Source organism: Hyla sarda, chromosome 4 (assembly GCF_029499605.1).
Source record: "Hyla sarda isolate aHylSar1 chromosome 4, aHylSar1.hap1, whole genome shotgun sequence".
Lineage (NCBI taxonomy): Eukaryota > Metazoa > Chordata > Amphibia > Anura > Hylidae > Hyla > Hyla sarda.
The window spans coordinates 175042267-175060829 of record NC_079192.1 but is presented as its reverse complement, the minus strand read 5'-3'; the positions used below and the strand labels follow the sequence as shown (position 1 = coordinate 175060829).

The window sequence follows — 18563 nt, the reverse complement described above, 5'->3', positions numbered from 1 at the left end:
GATCCTCTAGCACGGTCCACGCTAATCCCTCTCTGGCACAGAGGATCCACTACCTGCCAGCCGGCATCGTGACAGTAGATCCGGCCATGGATCCCGCTGAAGTTCCTCTGCCAGTTGTCGCTGACCTCACCACGGTGGTCGCCCAGCAGTCACAACAGATTGCGCAACAAGGCCAACAGCTGTCTCAACTGACTGTTATGCTACAACAGTTACTACCACAGCTCCAGCAATCATCTCCTCCGCCAGCTCCTGTACCTCCTCCGCAGCGAGTGGCCGCTTCTGGAATACGACTATCCTTGCCGGATAAATTTGATGGGGACTCTAAGTTTTGCCGTGGCTTTCTTTCCCAATGTTCATTACACTTGGAGATGATGTCGGACCAGTTCCCCACTGAAAGGTCTAAGGTGGCTTTCGTAGTCAGCCTGCTGTCTGGAAAAGCCCTGGCTTGGGCCACACCGCTCTGGGACCGCAATGACCCCGTCACTGCCTCTGTACACTCCTTCTTCTCGGAAATTCGAAGTGTCTTTGAGGAACCTGCCCGAGCCTCTTCTGCTGAGACTGCCCTGTTGAACCTGGTCCAGGGTAATTCTTCCGTTGGCGAGTATGCCGTACAGTTCCGTACCCTTGCTTCAGAATTATCCTGGAATAATGAGGCACTCTGCGCGACCTTTAAAAAAGGCCTATCCAGCAACATTAAAGATGTTCTGGCCGCACGAGAAATCCCTGCTAACCTACATGAACTCATCCATCTTGCCACTCGCATTGACATGCGTTTTTCCGAACGGCGTCAGGAGCTCCGCCAGGATATGGACTCTGTTCGCACGAGGCGTTTCTTCTCCCCGGCTCCTCTCTCCTCTGGTCCCCTGCAATCTGTTCCTGTGCCTCCCGCCGTGGAGGCTATGCAGGTCGACCGGTCTCGCCTGACACCCCAAGAGAGGACACGACGCCGCATGGAGAATCTCTGCCTGTACTGTGCTAGTACCGAACACTTCCTGAAGGATTGTCCTATCCGTCCTCCCCGCCTGGAAAGACGTCCGCTGACTCCGCACAAAGGTGAGACAGTCCTTGATGTCTACTCTGCTTCTCCACGTCTTACTGTGCCTGTGCGGATGTCTGCCTCTGCCTTCTCCTTCTCTGCTGTGGCCTTCCTGGACTCTGGATCTGCAGGAAATTTCATCTTAGCCTCTCTCGTCAACAGGTTCAACATCCCGGTGACCAGTCTCGCCAGACCCCTCTACATCAATTGTGTAAACAATGAAAGATTGGACTGTACTATACGTTTCCGCACGGAGCCCCTTCTAATGTGCATCGGATCTCATCACGAGAGGATTGAACTGTTGGTCCTCCCCAATTGCACTTCTGAAATCCTTCTTGGACTTCCCTGGCTTCAACTCCATTCCCCAATCCTGGATTGGTCCACTGGGGAGATCAAGAGTTGGGGGCCCTCTTGTTCCAAGGACTGCTTAAAACCGGTTCCCAGTAAACCTTGCCGTGTCCCTGTGCTTCCTCATGTAACCGGTCTCCCTAAGGCCTATATGGACTTTGCGGACGTTTTTTGCAAAAAACAAGCTGAGACTCTACCTCCTCACAGGCCTTATGATTGTCCCATTGACCTCCACCCCGGGGCAGAATCTATCCTCTGTCCGTCCCAGAGACTCTTGCCATGTCTGAATACGTCCAAGAAAATTTAAAAAAGGGCTTTATCCGTAAATCCTCCTCTCCTGCCGGAGCCGGATTTTTCTTTGTGTCCAAAAAAGATGGCTCTCTACGTCCTTGCATTGACTACCGCGGTCTTAATAAAATCACGGTTAAGAACCGCTACCCCCTACCCCTCATCTCTGAACTCTTTGATCGTCTCCAAGGTGCCCATATTTTTACCAAACTGGACTTAAGAGGTGCTTATAATCTCATCCGCATCAGAGAGGGGGATGAATGGAAAACGGCATTTAACACCAGAGATGGACACTTTGAGTATCTGGTCATGCCCTTTGGTCTATGCAACGCCCCTGCCGTCTTCCAAGACTTTGTTAATGAAATTTTTCGTGATCTACTATACTCCTGTGTTGTTGTATATCTGGACGATATCCTGATTTTTTCTGCCAATCTTGAAGAACACCGCCAGCATGTCCGTATGGTTCTTCAGAGACTTCGTGATAATCAACTCTATGCCAAAATAGAGAAATGTCTGTTTGAATGCCAATCTCTTCCTTTTCTAGGATACTTGGTCTCTGGCCAGGGACTACAAATGGACCCAGATAAACTCTCTGCCGTCTTAGATTGGCCACGCCCCTCCGGACTCCGTGCCATCCAACGTTTTTTGGGGTTCGCCAATTATTACAGGCAATTTATTCCACATTTTTCTACCATTGTGGCTCCTATTGTGGCTTTAACAAAAAAAAATGCCGATCCCAAGTCTTGGCCTCCTCAAGCGGAAGACGCCTTTAAACGACTCAAGTCTGCCTTTTCTTCGGCTCCCGTGCTCTCCAGACCTGACCCATCTAAACCCTTCCTATTGGAGGTTGATGCCTCCTCAGTGGGAGCTGGAGCTGTCCTTCTACAAAAAAACTCTTCCGGGCATGCTGTTACTTGTGGTTTTTTTTCCAGGACCTTCTCTCCGGCGGAGAGGAACTACTCCATCGGGGATCGAGAGCTTCTAGCCATTAAATTAGCACTTGAGGAATGGAGGCATCTGCTGGAGGGATCAAGATTTCCAGTTATTATTTACACCGATCACAAGAACCTCTCCTACCTCCAGTCTGCCCAACGGCTGAATCCTCGTCAGGCCAGGTGGTCTCTGTTCTTTGCCCGATTTAATTTTGAAATTCACTTTCGGCCTGCTGATAAAAACATTAGGGCCGATGCTCTCTCTCGTTCCTCAGATGCCTCTGAAATTGAACTCTCTCCTCAACACATCATTCCTCCTGACTGCCTGATTTCCACTTCTCCAGCCTCCATCAGGCAAACTCCTCCAGGAAAAACCTTTGTTTCTCCACGCCAACGCCTTGGGATCCTCAAATGGGGTCACTCCTCCCATCTCGCAGGTCATGCGGGCATCAAGAAATCTGTGCAACTCATCTCTCGCTTCTATTGGTGGCCGACTCTAGAGACTGATGTGGTGGACTTTGTGCGAGCCTGCACTATCTGTGCCCGGGATAAGACTCCTCGCCAGAAGCCCGCTGGTTTTCTTCATCCTCTACCTGTCCCCGAACAACCTTGGTCTCTGATTGGTATGGATTTTATTACTGACTTACCCCCATCCCATGGCAACACTGTTATTTGGGTGGTCGTTGATCGATTCTCCAAAATGGCACATTTCATCCCTCTTCCTGGTCTTCCTTCAGCGCCTCAGTTGGCTAAACAATTTTTTGTACACATTTTTCGTCTTCACGGGTTGCCTACACAGATCGTCTCGGATAGAGGCGTCCAATTTGTGTCTAAATTCTGGAGGGCTCTCTGTAAACAACTCAAGATTAAATTAAATTTTTCTTCTGCATACCATCCTCAATCCAATGGACAAGTAGAGAGAATTAACCAGATCTTGGGTGACTATTTACGACATTTTGTTTCCTCCCGCCAGGATGACTGGGCAGATCTTCTACCTTGGGCCGAATTCTCGTATAATTTCAGAATCTCTGAATCTTCCTCCAAATCTCCGTTTTTCGTGGTGTACGGCCGTCACCCTCTTCCCCCCCTCCCTACCCCCTTGCCCTCTGGTCTGCCCGCTGTGGATGAAATTTCTCGTGATCTTTCCACCATATGGAAAGAGACCCAAAATTCTCTCTTACAGGCTTCTTCTCGCATGAAGAGATTCGCAGATAAGAAAAGAAGAGCTCCTCCCATTTTTTCCCCTGGAGACAAGGTATGGCTCTCCGCTAAATATGTCCGTTTCCGTGTCCCGAGCTATAAGTTGGGACCACGCTATCTTGGTCCTTTTAAAGTTTTGTGTCAAATTAATCCTGTCTCTTACAAACTTCTTCTTCCTCCTTCTCTTCGTATCCCTAATGCCTTTCACGTCTCTCTTCTTAAACCTCTCATCCTCAACCGTTTTTCTCCTAAATCTGTTCCTCCCACTCCTGTTTCCGGCTCCTCGGACATCTTCTCTGTCAAAGAGATTTTGGCCTCTAAAAAGGTCAGGGGAAGAACTTTTTTTTTAGTGGATTGGGAGGGTTGTGGTCCAGAAGAGAGGTCCTGGGAACCTGAGGACAATATCCTGGACAAAAGTCTGATCCTCAGGTTCTCAGGCCCCAAGAAGAGGGGGAGACCCAAGGGGGGGGGTACTGTTACGCCGAGCGCTCCGGGTCCCCGCTCCTCCCCGGAGCGCTCGCTACACTTCCCTCACTGCAGCGCCCCGGTCGGTTCCACGGACCCGGGGCGCTGCGTTACTACCTCCGGCCGGGATGCGATTCGCGATGCGGGTAGCGCCCGCTCGCGATGCGCACCCCGGCTCCCGTACCTTACTCGCTCCCCGTCAGTTCTGTCCCGGCGCGCGCGGCCCCGCTCCCTAGGGCGCGCGCGCGCCGGGTCTTTGCGATTTAAAGGGCCACTGCACCGCTGATTGGTGCAGTGGTTCCAATTAGTGTTTACACCTGTGCACTTCCCTATATCACCTCACTTCCCCTTCACTCCCTCGCCGGATCTTGTTGCCCTAGTGCCAGTGAAAGCGTTCCTTGTGTGTTCCTTGCCTGTGATTCCAGACCTTCTGCCGTTGCCCCTGACTACGATCCTTGCTGCCTGCCCCGACCTTCTGCTACGTCCGACCTTGCTTCTGTCTACTCCCTTGTACCGCGCCTATCTTCAGCAGCCAGAGAGGTTGAGCCGTTGCTAGGGGATACGACCTGGTCACTACCGCCGCAGCAAGACCATCCCGCTTTGCGGCGGGCTCTGGTGAAAACCAGTAGTGACTTAGAACCGATCCTCTAGCACGGTCCACGCTAATCCCTCTCTGGCACAGAGGATCCACTACCTGCCAGCCGGCATCGTGACAGTTAGTGTGTCAGGCTAGGAAAGTCATAGCACAAAACTGGATAAATTAGTATTTGGCTATGTGTTAACAAGGTTAATTGGGTGCTTGACATAGAGATATGTGTATTACAACAATGCCAAGTTAATAAATTTGTGCCTTGTGGGTTCATTGGCAGAACAATCTCTCAGAAGTCATGGGAAAGCTAGGTAAAGATAATTATCCATGAAATATATTCAGCAGTTCTTAGTATATGTGGACAAGACTCTTTTTTTCACAGTTGTTCAATACAAAATTAACCTTGGTGTTTTAAATGGGTATCCCGACATCCAGTAAAAAAGCGTAAAAGATCATATAGCGTTGCTTGCCTGTCTACCCCAGTTCTGATATCCCTAAAAATCCATTTGTTTTCTGGGTGTATAATCATCCCTAATTTGTCATCTCACTTCTTCCTGGTTAAGCAGTTGCTTATTACTACTACAATCCCAGAATGCATTGCTTTTGCTCAACTCTTCATCACTTCCCTCCCACCATACCTAATTCCCTCCCACAGCACTCTTACCTGCCCAGAGCTGCTGCAAAACATTTCAGTACATAGCAGCCTTTGCACTTAATAACTGCTGGTGACATTGCGCTGTACAAGACAGCATGGTATAAAAAATGTCCCAATAAAGATATGTATATGACAGGAAGATGGTGATGTAGGGGGCTGGTCTGAGGTGGTGACATCACTCAGGGAGGTGTTATTTGAGTGCAGGGACAAGATCCAGGCACAGCTCCTGAGACAGTAGAGGATGATGAGTCCTCTCTAGAGAGAGGGAGGAACTGGAGATAATAACACATTGAAAATATAAGGACTACACAACTTTCTTTCATAGGTATTTCAAGCAAACACATGTTGAAGACTGTACAATTTTTGGCAACACTATGTTAATAACTAGACAATAGAGAAACAGTATATGGCCACACATTCACAATTTGTACAATGATCTAATTGATACTCAGCATTAATTGAAAAACTAACAGGTTGTTAGTGTACCTTTTGATCAAAATGTGCTAGCCCACTTGCCACATCAAGGCCACCTGATAAGTGGGTCCCTATACTTGTACTGGCATAGCGCCGGACGGCAATGATCGACAGCAAACCTACAGGAGAATGACCCATTGGCCAGGCAGCCCCACTGCTGCCTGACCAAGCACCTGGCTCTGGGCTACGACAGCTCACAGACAAAACACTACAGCAACAATGGTCTCCAAAAAGCACCACACCAGTGTGAACACCCACCATAACGGAAGTAAAATGGCAAAACATTTGGTAAAACTTGCATATAAAATAATGGACCATTTACATCTGTTATTAACTGTTAAAATATACATGTATTTCTGTTAATTTCCGTTGTTTTATTTTCTTATTCATTCTTTATTATTTTTTTCTGAGCATGCTCAGTAGCAATAACAGAAATAAAAATAACCAAGGTTACTTCCGTCACCATAGACTTCAGTGTTAAATTATAAATTTATGTTAGAATATTCCTTATTTTGATGGGGGGAAAAACTACTGCATGCCTGGTATTTTTCTCCGTTATAAATAACTGAAATAAAGCATAATTGATGATAACTGAGTACAATGGAGATAAAAAAAAAGTCCATAGAAATGAATTGAATACGTCACCTTCATTTTCATTTACGTTTCTAAATTTCGCTAACAGAATTGAGTAACGGAAATGAAAAACACTGATGTGAACCCTCCTTAAATTTGTTTGGTCTTCTCAAGTGTGTTCAAAAGGAATGGGAAATATAAAGGAAGGACTCTTCTACTCGATCCGCTTCTAACTTTGGCTCAAAAACTGCAGTGGCAGTATTCCAAGAAACACCAGTAAAAAAATTGTGTAGAAACTAAGCCCAATACTTGTCCTTATTTGCCAAGATTGTCTAGTTTTGTTTGATAATATACTGTAACCACTTAATTTGTGGAGGTCTCAGGAGCCAGACTAGCAGTTTCTAAACCACTTTTCTGTAATCAAGTTCATGATCTTCCTTTGATGCAGGTGGAGCAGCTGGAGTTGTTTCACGTATTACTGGGTCTGTGGGGAAGGGATTGGCTGCCATCACCATGGACAAAGAATATCAGCAAAAGAGGAGAGAAGAAATGGGCAGGCAGCCAAAGGATTTTGGAGATAGCCTGGCTAAAGGAGGGAAAGGATTTTTACGGGTAAGCATATAGAATAAGGAAATATTAAACCAGTTTTAAATAGAAGTCGGCCTAGTGACTAATTACCGCAGGTCCATCTTCTACTTTTCTATTTCAATTCTCCCTTTTCCTAGAATATCTCTGTATATCATGTTTCAGCCTCATGAAAAAGAGCTAGTGAATTTTCTTCTCCTGCACCTTGTAATCCCTTGTTTGTGCTGTTTAATCCAATAGTTATTTTTGAACACCTCTGTAACGAGGAAATGAAAAGACTCCCCGTAATTTAAAAAGGTCAAAAAAGTTACTTTAGTGTACTTCCATTTCTGCTGTATGTACCTGTTGTTCTCATAGACAAAAATCATCATTTTTAACATTTTCAGTCATAATGTAAATTTTTATATTACATGCTTCAGGTCACATGTATAGAGTGAAAAATGCACCTTTATTTATTTATGTAAACTTCAAAAGGTTGCCCGAGATCAGCTTCCTAGGGTATAAAGTAACAAAAAACGTATACTGACCTGCTAAATCCAACAACACCTCTTTAGTCCTCCTGAACATAAATTGCACTTTTATAACGTTTCAAACAGCAATCAGCAAAACTAAAGAAGGTGTGGTTCATTTTATCACCCTGACACCTATCCCCAAGAATGTGCAGTTTTGTACCTGATAAAGAATTTACAGATTTTTTTTATTTAAACAATTTTTTTTTTGTCTTTATTTATTTATAGTTTTGTCTTGTTTTTTAATTAATTTTACAGTGTGTGTAAACAAATCCTTAGGGTATGGAATTGAAGAGGAATCACTTCAAACTGATTTCCTCAGGAGAAAAAAAAATCCCATTGACTTCAATTGGCTTTTACAAGCAGATGCCGCCTGAAAAATGAACATGTTCTATCTTGAGGTGTCAGAATTCTGCTAGCAGAAATTCCTCAGTGTTAACAGGGCAGCAGAAAGTCCATTAAAGTTAATGGAACTTTCATTGTTACGGTAGATGATTTGGAGCAGAATAAGCGAACAGAATTATTCAAGTAAATTCCTCTTCAATTCATCAGTGTGAACATAAATTATATATACAGTAAAATCTCCCTTAGCGGCCACCTCCCAATAGGGGACACCTCCCAATAGTGGACAGTTTTTATTTTCTCGTCAGAGTCTTATAACATTTAATGTATTTGCAGCCTCCGATTAGGGGACATTCCCAATAGTGGACGTGGACACAACCGAAAGGGGAAAAAACACTCCCAATAGGGGACAGAACACACCCACTAGGGGGAAAAAACACTCACAATAAGGGGACAAAACACTTCCAAAAGGGGACAACCAGGATAATGCGCCGGTCCTATGTTCTGCTAAGGGCCGCTGTCAGGGGATACAGCCAATAGCCCAGTAAGGGGCCCGGGCTTCCAGAGGGCAGCAGCCCCAGCACAGAAGCAGAAGACTGCTGTTTGAACAGTGGTCTCACACTTGTGTAAATACGTTAGCCACATCATTCAAACCCCCTTCCCCCTCCTTCCCTCATCCTCCCGTGCCACTTTATTCCACTTGTGCCAGATCACCCCCCCCCCCCTTACCCCCTGGGCCACATAATTTCCTCTTGATTTCCCCCCCCCTGCTATTTAATACCCCCTTTATTACCCTCTGTGCAAATTCATCACCCCCTCTTTACCACCCCCTTTGCCATTTCATTCCCCCTTTATCCCCCTGTGCCACTTCATAAAGAGGGGTGATGAATTTACACAGAGGGTAATAATGGGGGAATAAAATGGCACAGGGGGATCACGGGGAAATGATGTAGTATGGGGGGGATAGTTTGGCACAAGGCATAAGGTAGCACAGGGTATAAAGGGGGGATGTAATGATACGGGTGGGGGGTGATTAAACGGCACTGGGAGATTCTACTGTAAAATAGCTTTTTATCATGTTTTATATGTAGTTACACTCTGGAGTGAGTACAGTATTTGGTCATTTAGAAAGATTTTTGAGCTTTTTTTCCCAATAGGGGACATCTCTCAATAGCTGACACTTTTTTGAGTGAGTGAGTATCCGCTTTTGGGAGATTCTACTGTATATACAGTCATGGTTGTAAATGTTGCCACCCCTGAAATTTTTCTAGAATTTTGTTTTGTTTAATTTAAATTTGAAAACTGGCCACTAGGTGTCTCCCTCCTAGTGGCTGGCTGCAGCCTGGCGTGATGTCACGCATGAATTCGGACCGATGCCGGCCGGGCATCGGTCCTAATTCATTCAGCCTGCGCTCGCTCCCTGCCTGTCAATCAGACAGGCGGGAGCGAGCGCTTTGAACTTAGAGGATGCGCGCAGGCTCCCTGGCCTCGCACGCCGGCCCCGGCTGCCGGTGTGAGGTAGGACTGCCCTGCACTTTATTCACTTTTTTCTTTTTCGGGATGGAAAGCAAGTTGCGTTGCAGCGGGTTGCGTTACGGGGTTCTGGGAAGCGGGATGTGTGGCAGCTGTTTTCACCACAGCGTGCCTCCAATTGTTTACCCACTCCAACTCCCAGCATGCCCTGACAGGCAATAGATGTCAGGGCAAGCTGGGAGTTGTAGTGGTGAAACAGCGGGTTGCGTGGCGGGGTTCGGGGGAGCGGGATGTGTGTCAGCTGTTTTCACCACATTGGCAATAGATTTCAGGGCAAGCTGGGAGTTGTAGTGGTGAAACAGCTGGAGGCACACTGTATAGGTGAACTAAGGGCGGAAGTGTCGGCCCCAGCAGGCATCAGTGACGTTGTGCCTGCTGGGGGAGTCTGCCTGGTAGTGAGCACACTACCAGGCAGACAAAAAGGCATTTTTAATATAGTAAAAAAAAAAAATTAAAGGCAGTAAGGGGGTTAGGGATAGATGGGCAATAGGCAGGGACAGGAAAAAAATAAGAAGGATGGTGGGAACTATACTTTAAGTTTTTCGGTCACTCTTCCTTGGGGGACACCTTACAGATGGGTATATGCTCTTGCCACTAGGAGGCGCTGACACTAGGAAAAAAGTCTGCTCCTCCCTGACAGGATATACCCGCCCACCTGCAGTGAGGTAATCAGTTTTAAAGGAGTAGTCCGGCGTGCACTTTTTTCATTTTATCCCGTCCGGGCTGCAAAATAAAAGAAAACACACTTTCTCTTACCTGCCAACGAGCCCCCGGAGCTCTGGTACACTCCGGTACAGGTGTTCGGTCCCCGGGGTGTATTCTTCTTACTTCCTGTTAGCCCGGCACGTCACAAGGAGCTTCAGCCTATCACCGTCCGCAGCGATGTCCCGTCTCGGCCAGTAATAGGCTGAAGCTCCGTGTGACGTGCCGGGCTAACAGGAAGTAAGAAGAATACAGCCCGGGGACCGAACACCTGTACCGGAATGTACCGGAGCTCCGGGGGCTCGTTGGCAGGTAAGAGAAAGTGTGTTTTCTTTTATTTTGCAGCCCGGATGGGATAAAAATTTAAAAAGTGTGTGCCGGACTACTCTTTTAACTAGTGTCAGCTAGGAGGCTACCTTTTTTTCAGGTAGGGCTGGTCCCCCATATGCGGCTAAGGGGCACGGGACATTAATGAATGCACCGTTAACCCCTTCCCGCTAACGGCCTGCACCCGGGGTTGCACCTTGGGTCCAGGTCCCCTTATTTTCCCTGCTCGTCCCGCTGTTGCAGCCTGACGTGATGCAGGTGACTAACAAAGCTTGTGTAGTGCAGTGTTATTATTCCCCTATTTCTGGGGCTGTTTGTGGGGGTTCGCACAGTGAGGGGTTAACCTAGCTTTTTTATTCATGCAACCTCAGCTGCATTAACGGTGCACACCACTATAGTGGGGGTTAATAGGGAGCTGCACTAGTTTTTTTCCCAGCCGGGAGCTTTCTACTAGGTTTTCCACTACTATATGGGGGTACCCATGTCGTGTCCCTATGTATACTGAGACTGCTCTATAATTGTTGAGCCCACCTTTCCTTCTTTCGGTGGGGTGTGCCTCGGGGCTTTCTGTGATTTTGTTTTCGCAGTTCTGCGGCGGTTGTGCACTTCAGTTCTGGCCTGAGGCCTGCTGAGGTGTCACAGTCAGTTCAGCCCCTCCCACTGCTTCCAGGTTTTTTCCAGGGTTTTCGGTCTAGGGTGGCTCAGGCATCTACTCTGCTGCCTTCGCCACTATCTGGACTGGCTCTCAACACGTCTTGTATTTCTGCACAGCTCCAGTGTGAAGGATTCCCATCCCTCTTGGGACACATGGTGGCCCCTTCAGTCGGCGATGGATTATCGCTGCGCCTGGGGGCTACGGCCACTCAGTACTTGTTACGTGGCTGTGGGGCAGTATTTCCCTGCTCCTACAGTGCCTGGCGCACTTGCCAGTCCCTTTTCTACAGGGGGAATGGGGATCGGGGTGCTTGGCATGGGTCAGTACCTAAGTTTTCTTTTGTCTGCCCTTGTTTTCTCTCCACTAGGGGGACTATTTTGTTGAGTTTTTTTCCTGCTGCCAGGAGATTGCCATCTCTCTGTTTCAACTATATAGGTGGGGCATCTGACTGGGCCCTTGGTTTTTGCTGAGAGCAATCAACAGAGCTTTTTACTGTCCAGGCTTGTGGGCTTCCGGTCCTCCGTTGCAGCCTGGCTCTTTCTCTCTCTCTCTCTCTCTCTCTCTCTCTCTCTCTGTTTTATGGTTATCTACTGCTGCTCACGCAGCCTTGGCTCTCTCCTCCGGTGGGAGGAGTTTGTTATTTTCTATGGCCGGGCATCAGCTGGTCTAGCCACCGTCTGTTGTTTCGAGTTCTACCATTGCTCTTCTCCTCCCTCAGAGCAATCTCCCTGGATGGGTGTGTTCTTCCTTACCCTTGTCTGTGTCAGTTTGTACTGCACTGACTCCATTGTCTTCTGAAGTAACCTTCCTGTGCCCAGAACCTGAGAGTACCAGCTGGGTTCTCATTTGTTTCCCCCTCCATTCCTGTCACGGCAGGATGTTTCTTCTGAGTGCTCCGGTCCGCTCGGACCTCTGGGGTCCAACACCGGTTGGTCTCCTTGGCTTGGTCTCTGTCCTAGGATGCTGTGGCGTGCCTTCCTTTCAGACGGCTCTTCCGTTTTTTTGGGCCTTGGTGATGGTTAAGGTCTCGGGCAGGTGTGGTCATCCGGCCCAAACTCCTCCGCTATCCCATTAGGTGGGGCGGTTTTTCTGTTCTGCACTCCTTCACTACTTCTTGTTTCAACATGGAAGTTTGTCGTCCAAGATATTTCGTGGAAGTCTGTTCAGGTGTGAGTCTTCCATTACGGGTCCGTCTTCCAGATGTCACTGACATCCCCAGTTCCATGTTACCTTTTTTCCTGTGGTTTCTGGTTTCCACCTTCTGTGGAGATTAGGTGTCCACTGATCTCACTCTTGTGTTCCTGGGACTCTTTTCTATCTGCTTAAAAGATGGTTTTGGCCCTTCTGGCTTCCTGGTCGACTCTTTCTGGTCTCTCTATAGGGACTGGGTGTTGTGAGTCTACAAGGATGGTCCCTTCCTTTGGCATCTTAGTACATCTCCATGGACGGGGGATATTCTGGAAACGTGATTTCTGGGCCTAGTTTGTCTCTGGCCTGGGGGCTCGTCCTTGGGCCTTGTGGACACATGAGTTTAGACTCGGGACTGACTTTTTCTCTGGTGGCTGTTTTTTCCCACCCTAGGGGACTGCTTTGGCACGTTCCATCTGTAAAGTGTCCCCCAATGAAGAGCGACTGAGAAAAGGAGATTTTTATGGGCTTACCGTAAAATCTCTTTCTCGTAGATGATTGGGGGACACCGCACCCACCCATTTCTTCATCTTTTTTTCCGGATTACTTTTTCCAGTTCTTGGGTTGTTGATCCAGGATTCCTTTCGAGGGTCCTTCAGACATTTCTTGTTCGATTCCTTTCTAGGGTCCTTCGGACATTTCTTGTTGGATTCTCCTACTGCTTTGTGACAAAACTGATTACCTCACTGCAGGTGGGCAGGTATATCCTGCCAGTGTCAGAGTCTCCTAGTGGCAAGAGCATATACCCATCTGTAAGGTGTCCCCCAATGATGTCTACGAGAAAGAGATTTTACGGTAAGCACAAAAAAATCTTATTATTTCTCACAGAAAAGGATTGCAGTAACACATGTTTTGCTATGCACATGTTTATTCCCTTTGTGTGTAGTGGAACTAAACCAAAAAAGGGAGGAAAACAAGTTAATTCGACATAATGTCACACCAAACTCCAAAAATAGGCTGGACAAAATTATTGGCACCCTTTCAAAATTGTGGAAAAATAAAATTGTTTCAAGCATGTGATGCTCCATTAAAGTCACCAGGGGCAAGTAACAGGTGTGGGCAATATAAAAATCAAACCTGAAAGCAGATAAAAAGGAGAGAAGTTCACTTAGTCTTTGCATTGTGTGTCTGTGTGTGCCACACTAAGCACGGACAACAGAAAGAGGAGAAGAGAACAGTCTGAGGACTTGAGAACCAAAATTGTGGAAAAATATCAACAATCTCAAGGTTACAAGTCCATCTCCAGAGATCTAGATTTACCTTTGTCCAGAGTGTGCAACATTATCAAGAAGTTTGCAACCCATGGCACTGTAGCTAATCTCCCTGGACGTGGATGGAAGAGAAGAATTGATGAAAGGTGTCCACGCAGGATAGTCCAGATGGTGGATAAGCAGCCCCAAACAAGTTCCAAAGATATTCAAGCTGTCCTGCAGGCTCAGGGAGCATCAGTGTCAGCGGCAACTGTCCGTCGACATTTAAATGAAATGAACCGCTATGGCAGGAGACCCAGGAGGACCCCAATGCTGACACACAGACATTAAAAAGCAAGACTACATTTTGCCAAAATGAACTTGAGTAGGCCAAAATCCTTCTTGGAAAATGTCTTGTGGACAGATGAGACCAAGATAGAGCTTTTTGGTAAAGCACATCATTCTACTGTTTACTGAAAACGGAATGAGGCCTACAAAGAAAAGCACACAGTACCTACAGTGAAATATGGTGGAAGTTCAATGATGTTTTGGGGTTGTTTTGCATCCTCTGGCACTGGGTGCCTTGAATGTGTCCAAGGCATCATGAAATCTGAGGATTACCAACGGATTTTGGGTTGTACTGTACAGACCAGTGTCAGAAAGCTGGGTTTGCGTCCAAGATCTTGGGTCTTCCAGCAGGACAATGACCCCAAACATATGTCAAAAAGCACCCAGAAATGGATGGCAACAAAGCACTGTAGAGTTCTGAAGTGGCCAGCAATGAGTCCAGATCTAAATCCCATTGAACACCTGTGGAGAGATCTTAAAATTGCTGTTGGGAAAAGGCACCCTTCCAATAAGAGAGACCTGGAGCAGTTTGCAAAGGAAGAGTGGTCCAACATTCCGGCTGAGAGGTGTAAGAAGCTTATTGATGGTTATAGGAACCAACTGATTTCAGTTATTTTTTCCAAAGGGTGTGCCACCAAATATTAAGTTAAGGGTGCCAATAATTTTGTCCAGCCCATTTTTGGAGTTTGGTGAGACATTATGTCCAATTTGCTTTTTTTCCCTCCCTTTTTTGGTTTAGTTCCAATACACACAAAGGAAATAAACATGTGTATAGCAAAACGTTTGTTACTGCAATCCTTTTCTGTGAGAAATACTTTTTATTGAAAAATTTCAGGGGTGTCAACATTTACAGCCATGACTGTAGACTATACCTGTGATTGTTGATTCTAGTCTTGAGGCTCCATGTACAGTGGTCCCTCAACATATGATATTAATTGGTTCCAGGAGAACCATCATATGTTGAAACCATCATATGTAAAAATAGTAATTGGTTCTGGGGCCTCGGAACCATTGTATGTTGAATACATATCTCTATGGGAAACTGCTAATTGGTTCTGGGATGACCATTGTATGTGGAGTGTATGGGGAGTGTTTAACAAACCAGGGTGCCTCTAGCTGTTGCACAACCACAACTCCCAGCTTGCATGTACAGCCATTGACTGTCTGGGCATGCTGGGAGTTATAGTTTTGCAACAGCTGGAGGCACACTGATAGGGAAACATTGATGTATGGGGTTTATAGTGTGTATATGTATTGTATATGTGATGTGTGACATCGCATACAGTATTGTACAGTTCTTTAAATACCTTCAGGGGGGGAAAGAATGTCCTCCATTACCATCCTGCCGACTACAGCTCTATAGGAAAGGAAGGGGAGCAGCTCATTGGATGCCTGCAGCAAGATGCTTCAGGCTATTGGCTATGGCTGCTATGGGGGGGGGCGGGGCTTACACGGAGCTCACAGTAGAAGCCTCCGTGAGCTAGCAGGACAGCATGTGAGTAACAGGAGGCAGAACGGGGCACATGGGGACATTAAACAACTATCTGTCATTTGCTGAAGTTGTCAGCGCTGTTAGATAGCTGTTTGTACGATGGCCCCGACACACAGCAGCATCATATGTCGAGGCTGCCTTCAACATACGATGGGCTCTGAGAGGCCATTATATGTTGAAAGGATCATATGTCGGGGCCATCATAAGTCGAGGGATCACTGTAGTTTAACCAACATAAAGTAGTTTGCAAGGACACAACAGCACATAGATGACCCAGACTGAGTCACTGGTCAAGAAGTATCTCAACTTGTACAACAGCTGTGTTTGAGGATATGTAAACTATTAACCCTTCAGGGCAATTGATACAGGATAAACAGGGGTATGAGCCAACCTTTTGACTACCCAAAAAAGTTTGTCCTATCCTTGGGCTTGATTCAATCTCATACCGTACAAACTTGTCCCTCAAATTTCCTGACCTCTTGTAAGACATCAGTGGATTGAGGGCAAATTCTTGGATTTTAGGAAAGTACTCATAATTATATATATTTATTATAATTATATTATATATTAGCTATAGAGCCACTGCGCATGTAGGTTGAGGTAAAAGGAATTATTTTTTTGTTGGTGTTTAGTGTTGGATCTGAGAATAAACTCTCTATCCACAGTCTCCACTACTCTCCTGTGGCTCTCTACTATCTATAACCACATTCCACAAAATTGGAAACCATGATATGGAAGGAGGCTAAAAGTGTGTGATCCTCCTCTATCACACTCCTTGCCCTATAGCCAAATGCTAAATTAATCTTTTTCCTGAGGGGGCAGCTGCTGTAATGTAGGAATGTATTTTTATCTGTTGGTTAGTATATAAATTTGTATGCAACTGATTACCTCTTTTTACCACTATGACACATTTTGCACATTTGTTCTGGAATTTGGAGTGCTGTGCCATTTTGTATCTATCTCTCTCTCTCTCTATCTATCTATCTATCTATATATATATATGCACAATAAGTGAAAATAATGTTATATTTTTTCTTTTAAACATGTGGTTCGTTTTCTTAACCTTTTTAAGTCAGTGTTTCCTAAACAGGGAGCTTACAGCTGTTGAAAAACTCTAACTCTAAATATGCCCTGACAATCAAAGCTGGAGGCTCCCTATTTGCTGTCTAGTTTGACCATAGATATGTGGAGAAGGTAATTTATTTGCACCACTAAATATTTACTATATTGATGGTGATCAGACTTATGAACTGGTAAGACCTCAAATGCAAGCAACCTTCTAGAGCAGTGTTTTTCAATTAATGTGCCGCGGCACATTATCGCACCATGCCACATAAATAGGTGTGCCGCAAAACCGACAGTACCAGGTGTGTGTGACTGCAACCATAAGAAAGAGACAGGCCCTGGAACATCAGTCCGTCTCACTGCTGTGCCTGATAGAATGGCTAGGGACTCCCTGCTCTTCAGTGACATTCCCAGAACTTTCTCTCTCTTTGCCTTTCCTTCTGTCATTGTGGGTGAGCCCAGCCCCAGCAGCAATTAAAGTAATCATAGTGAGTGAAGTGAACTGCTTTCCAACGGTGGGACTTTAGGGGTGTTGTGCACACTACTATTTTGAGTGAAAATAATATTGGTAATCAGTGCAAATTGCTTTTGGGGTAGTAATGTTGTTAATTGGTCACATTGCTAATGGGGTGGGTGTTTGTAAATAGTGCACATTCCTATCCATGAGGTGTGTGTGTCTTTGTGTGGAATCCATACACATTGCTATTATAGGGGTGGCGGGTTAATCCATTTGTGGAATCAGTCCAAATAGCTATCCATCATGAACCACATTGTAATCGGTGTGAAGTGCAATCCTCAGGAAGGTGGTGTGCCATACGGTAAAAATATATAAAATTGAGGTTTGCCCCAAGCTAAAAAAATAAGTTTGAGAAGTACTGTTTAGAGCCGTGAGCTTCAGATTACCATATTAAACTATTACACTGCCCTACTGAACCCTGCTGAGGATGATATGTGTGTAAATACCACAGCCAGCTCTTCTTTACTTTGCTAAGTCCTCTAGAAATATTGAGTAGTTGTTTTATGACCTATGTTATCAGCTTCAAAACCTTTTTAAACAAAACCACTATTAAAGCAATAATGCTAATTTATAGTTTTCTATTGAGAACATTTGGAATATCTTAAAGGAAAACGGTCACCTGTTCACCACACTAAACCCGATACACCAGGTTATAGTGTGGGTGAACATGAGACCGATACAGGGTTTGTGACCGATATACGTACCTGTAGTCTGGCGCCTGGTCCCTCTGAAGATCGGCTTCTTCCAGTGCTGAATTGCACGCTAGAGGCGGGCCCGTTGGCTGGATTTAAATATTCATGGGCGCTGGTCACATAAGCGCTCAATAGGCACAAGCGCTCACATGACCATCAGCCATGAATATTCAAATCCATCCAGCAGGCCCGCCTCCAGCGCGAACTTCAGAGGGACAGGGTGCCGGGGTGCAGGTACGTATATCGGTCCAAAACCCTGCATCGGTCTCCTGTTTACCCACACTATAACCCTGTGTATCGAGTTTAGTTTTGAAGAACGGGTGAGCGTTTTACTTTAATTTACATTTATGAATTAAAATTGAAAAGAAATGCTTGATCTGAAGCCACAGTAACGTGTTGCAATATGCAGTGAAATCTCTGTCTTTTAGGGTGTAGTTGGAGGAGTGACTGGAATAATTACAAAGCCAGTAGAAGGTAAGCATCCAACTGTTTACAGTGCTTACATTTTGTATAGTTTTATTTTTATTTTATATGAGATTATTCTAGAATCATGAAGACATGGCAGATAGTGGTGAAAAGTTCACATGCATATGCAGTATATTGAACAATTTACAGTCACATTTATTTGCTTGCTTAAATTCCTTGTGGAATTATGGAATGAATGCTAAATGCACACTGCCCATAAGAAATGTTTAGATGCTAAACAGTGTAGAGATTATTTATCCTAATCTTTTGATTGATTTGTGACTTCTTCTCAAGGAGGAATGCAGACTTTATCAGCTATTTTATTGTATGCAGCTGAAATCCATAAGTATGAACGCCATTCATTAACCTTTAATTGGCACTGTCGCGTAAAAA

The 18563-nt window shown here is 45.7% G+C and overlaps 1 protein-coding gene across 6 annotated transcripts in view; it reads left to right on the top strand.

Moving 5' to 3' along the window:
- Positions 1-18563, top strand: part of VPS13C (vacuolar protein sorting 13 homolog C) — a 773393-nt gene that overhangs the window by 673968 nt on the left and 80862 nt on the right. For all 6 annotated transcript variants that reach the window (XM_056572804.1, XM_056572802.1, XM_056572807.1 and 3 more), the window contains 2 exons: positions 7009-7172; positions 18134-18179. In XM_056572804.1, coding sequence (XP_056428779.1) covers positions 7009-7172; positions 18134-18179 — 210 coding nt within the window. The remainder of the gene's footprint in view (positions 1-7008; positions 7173-18133; positions 18180-18563) is intronic.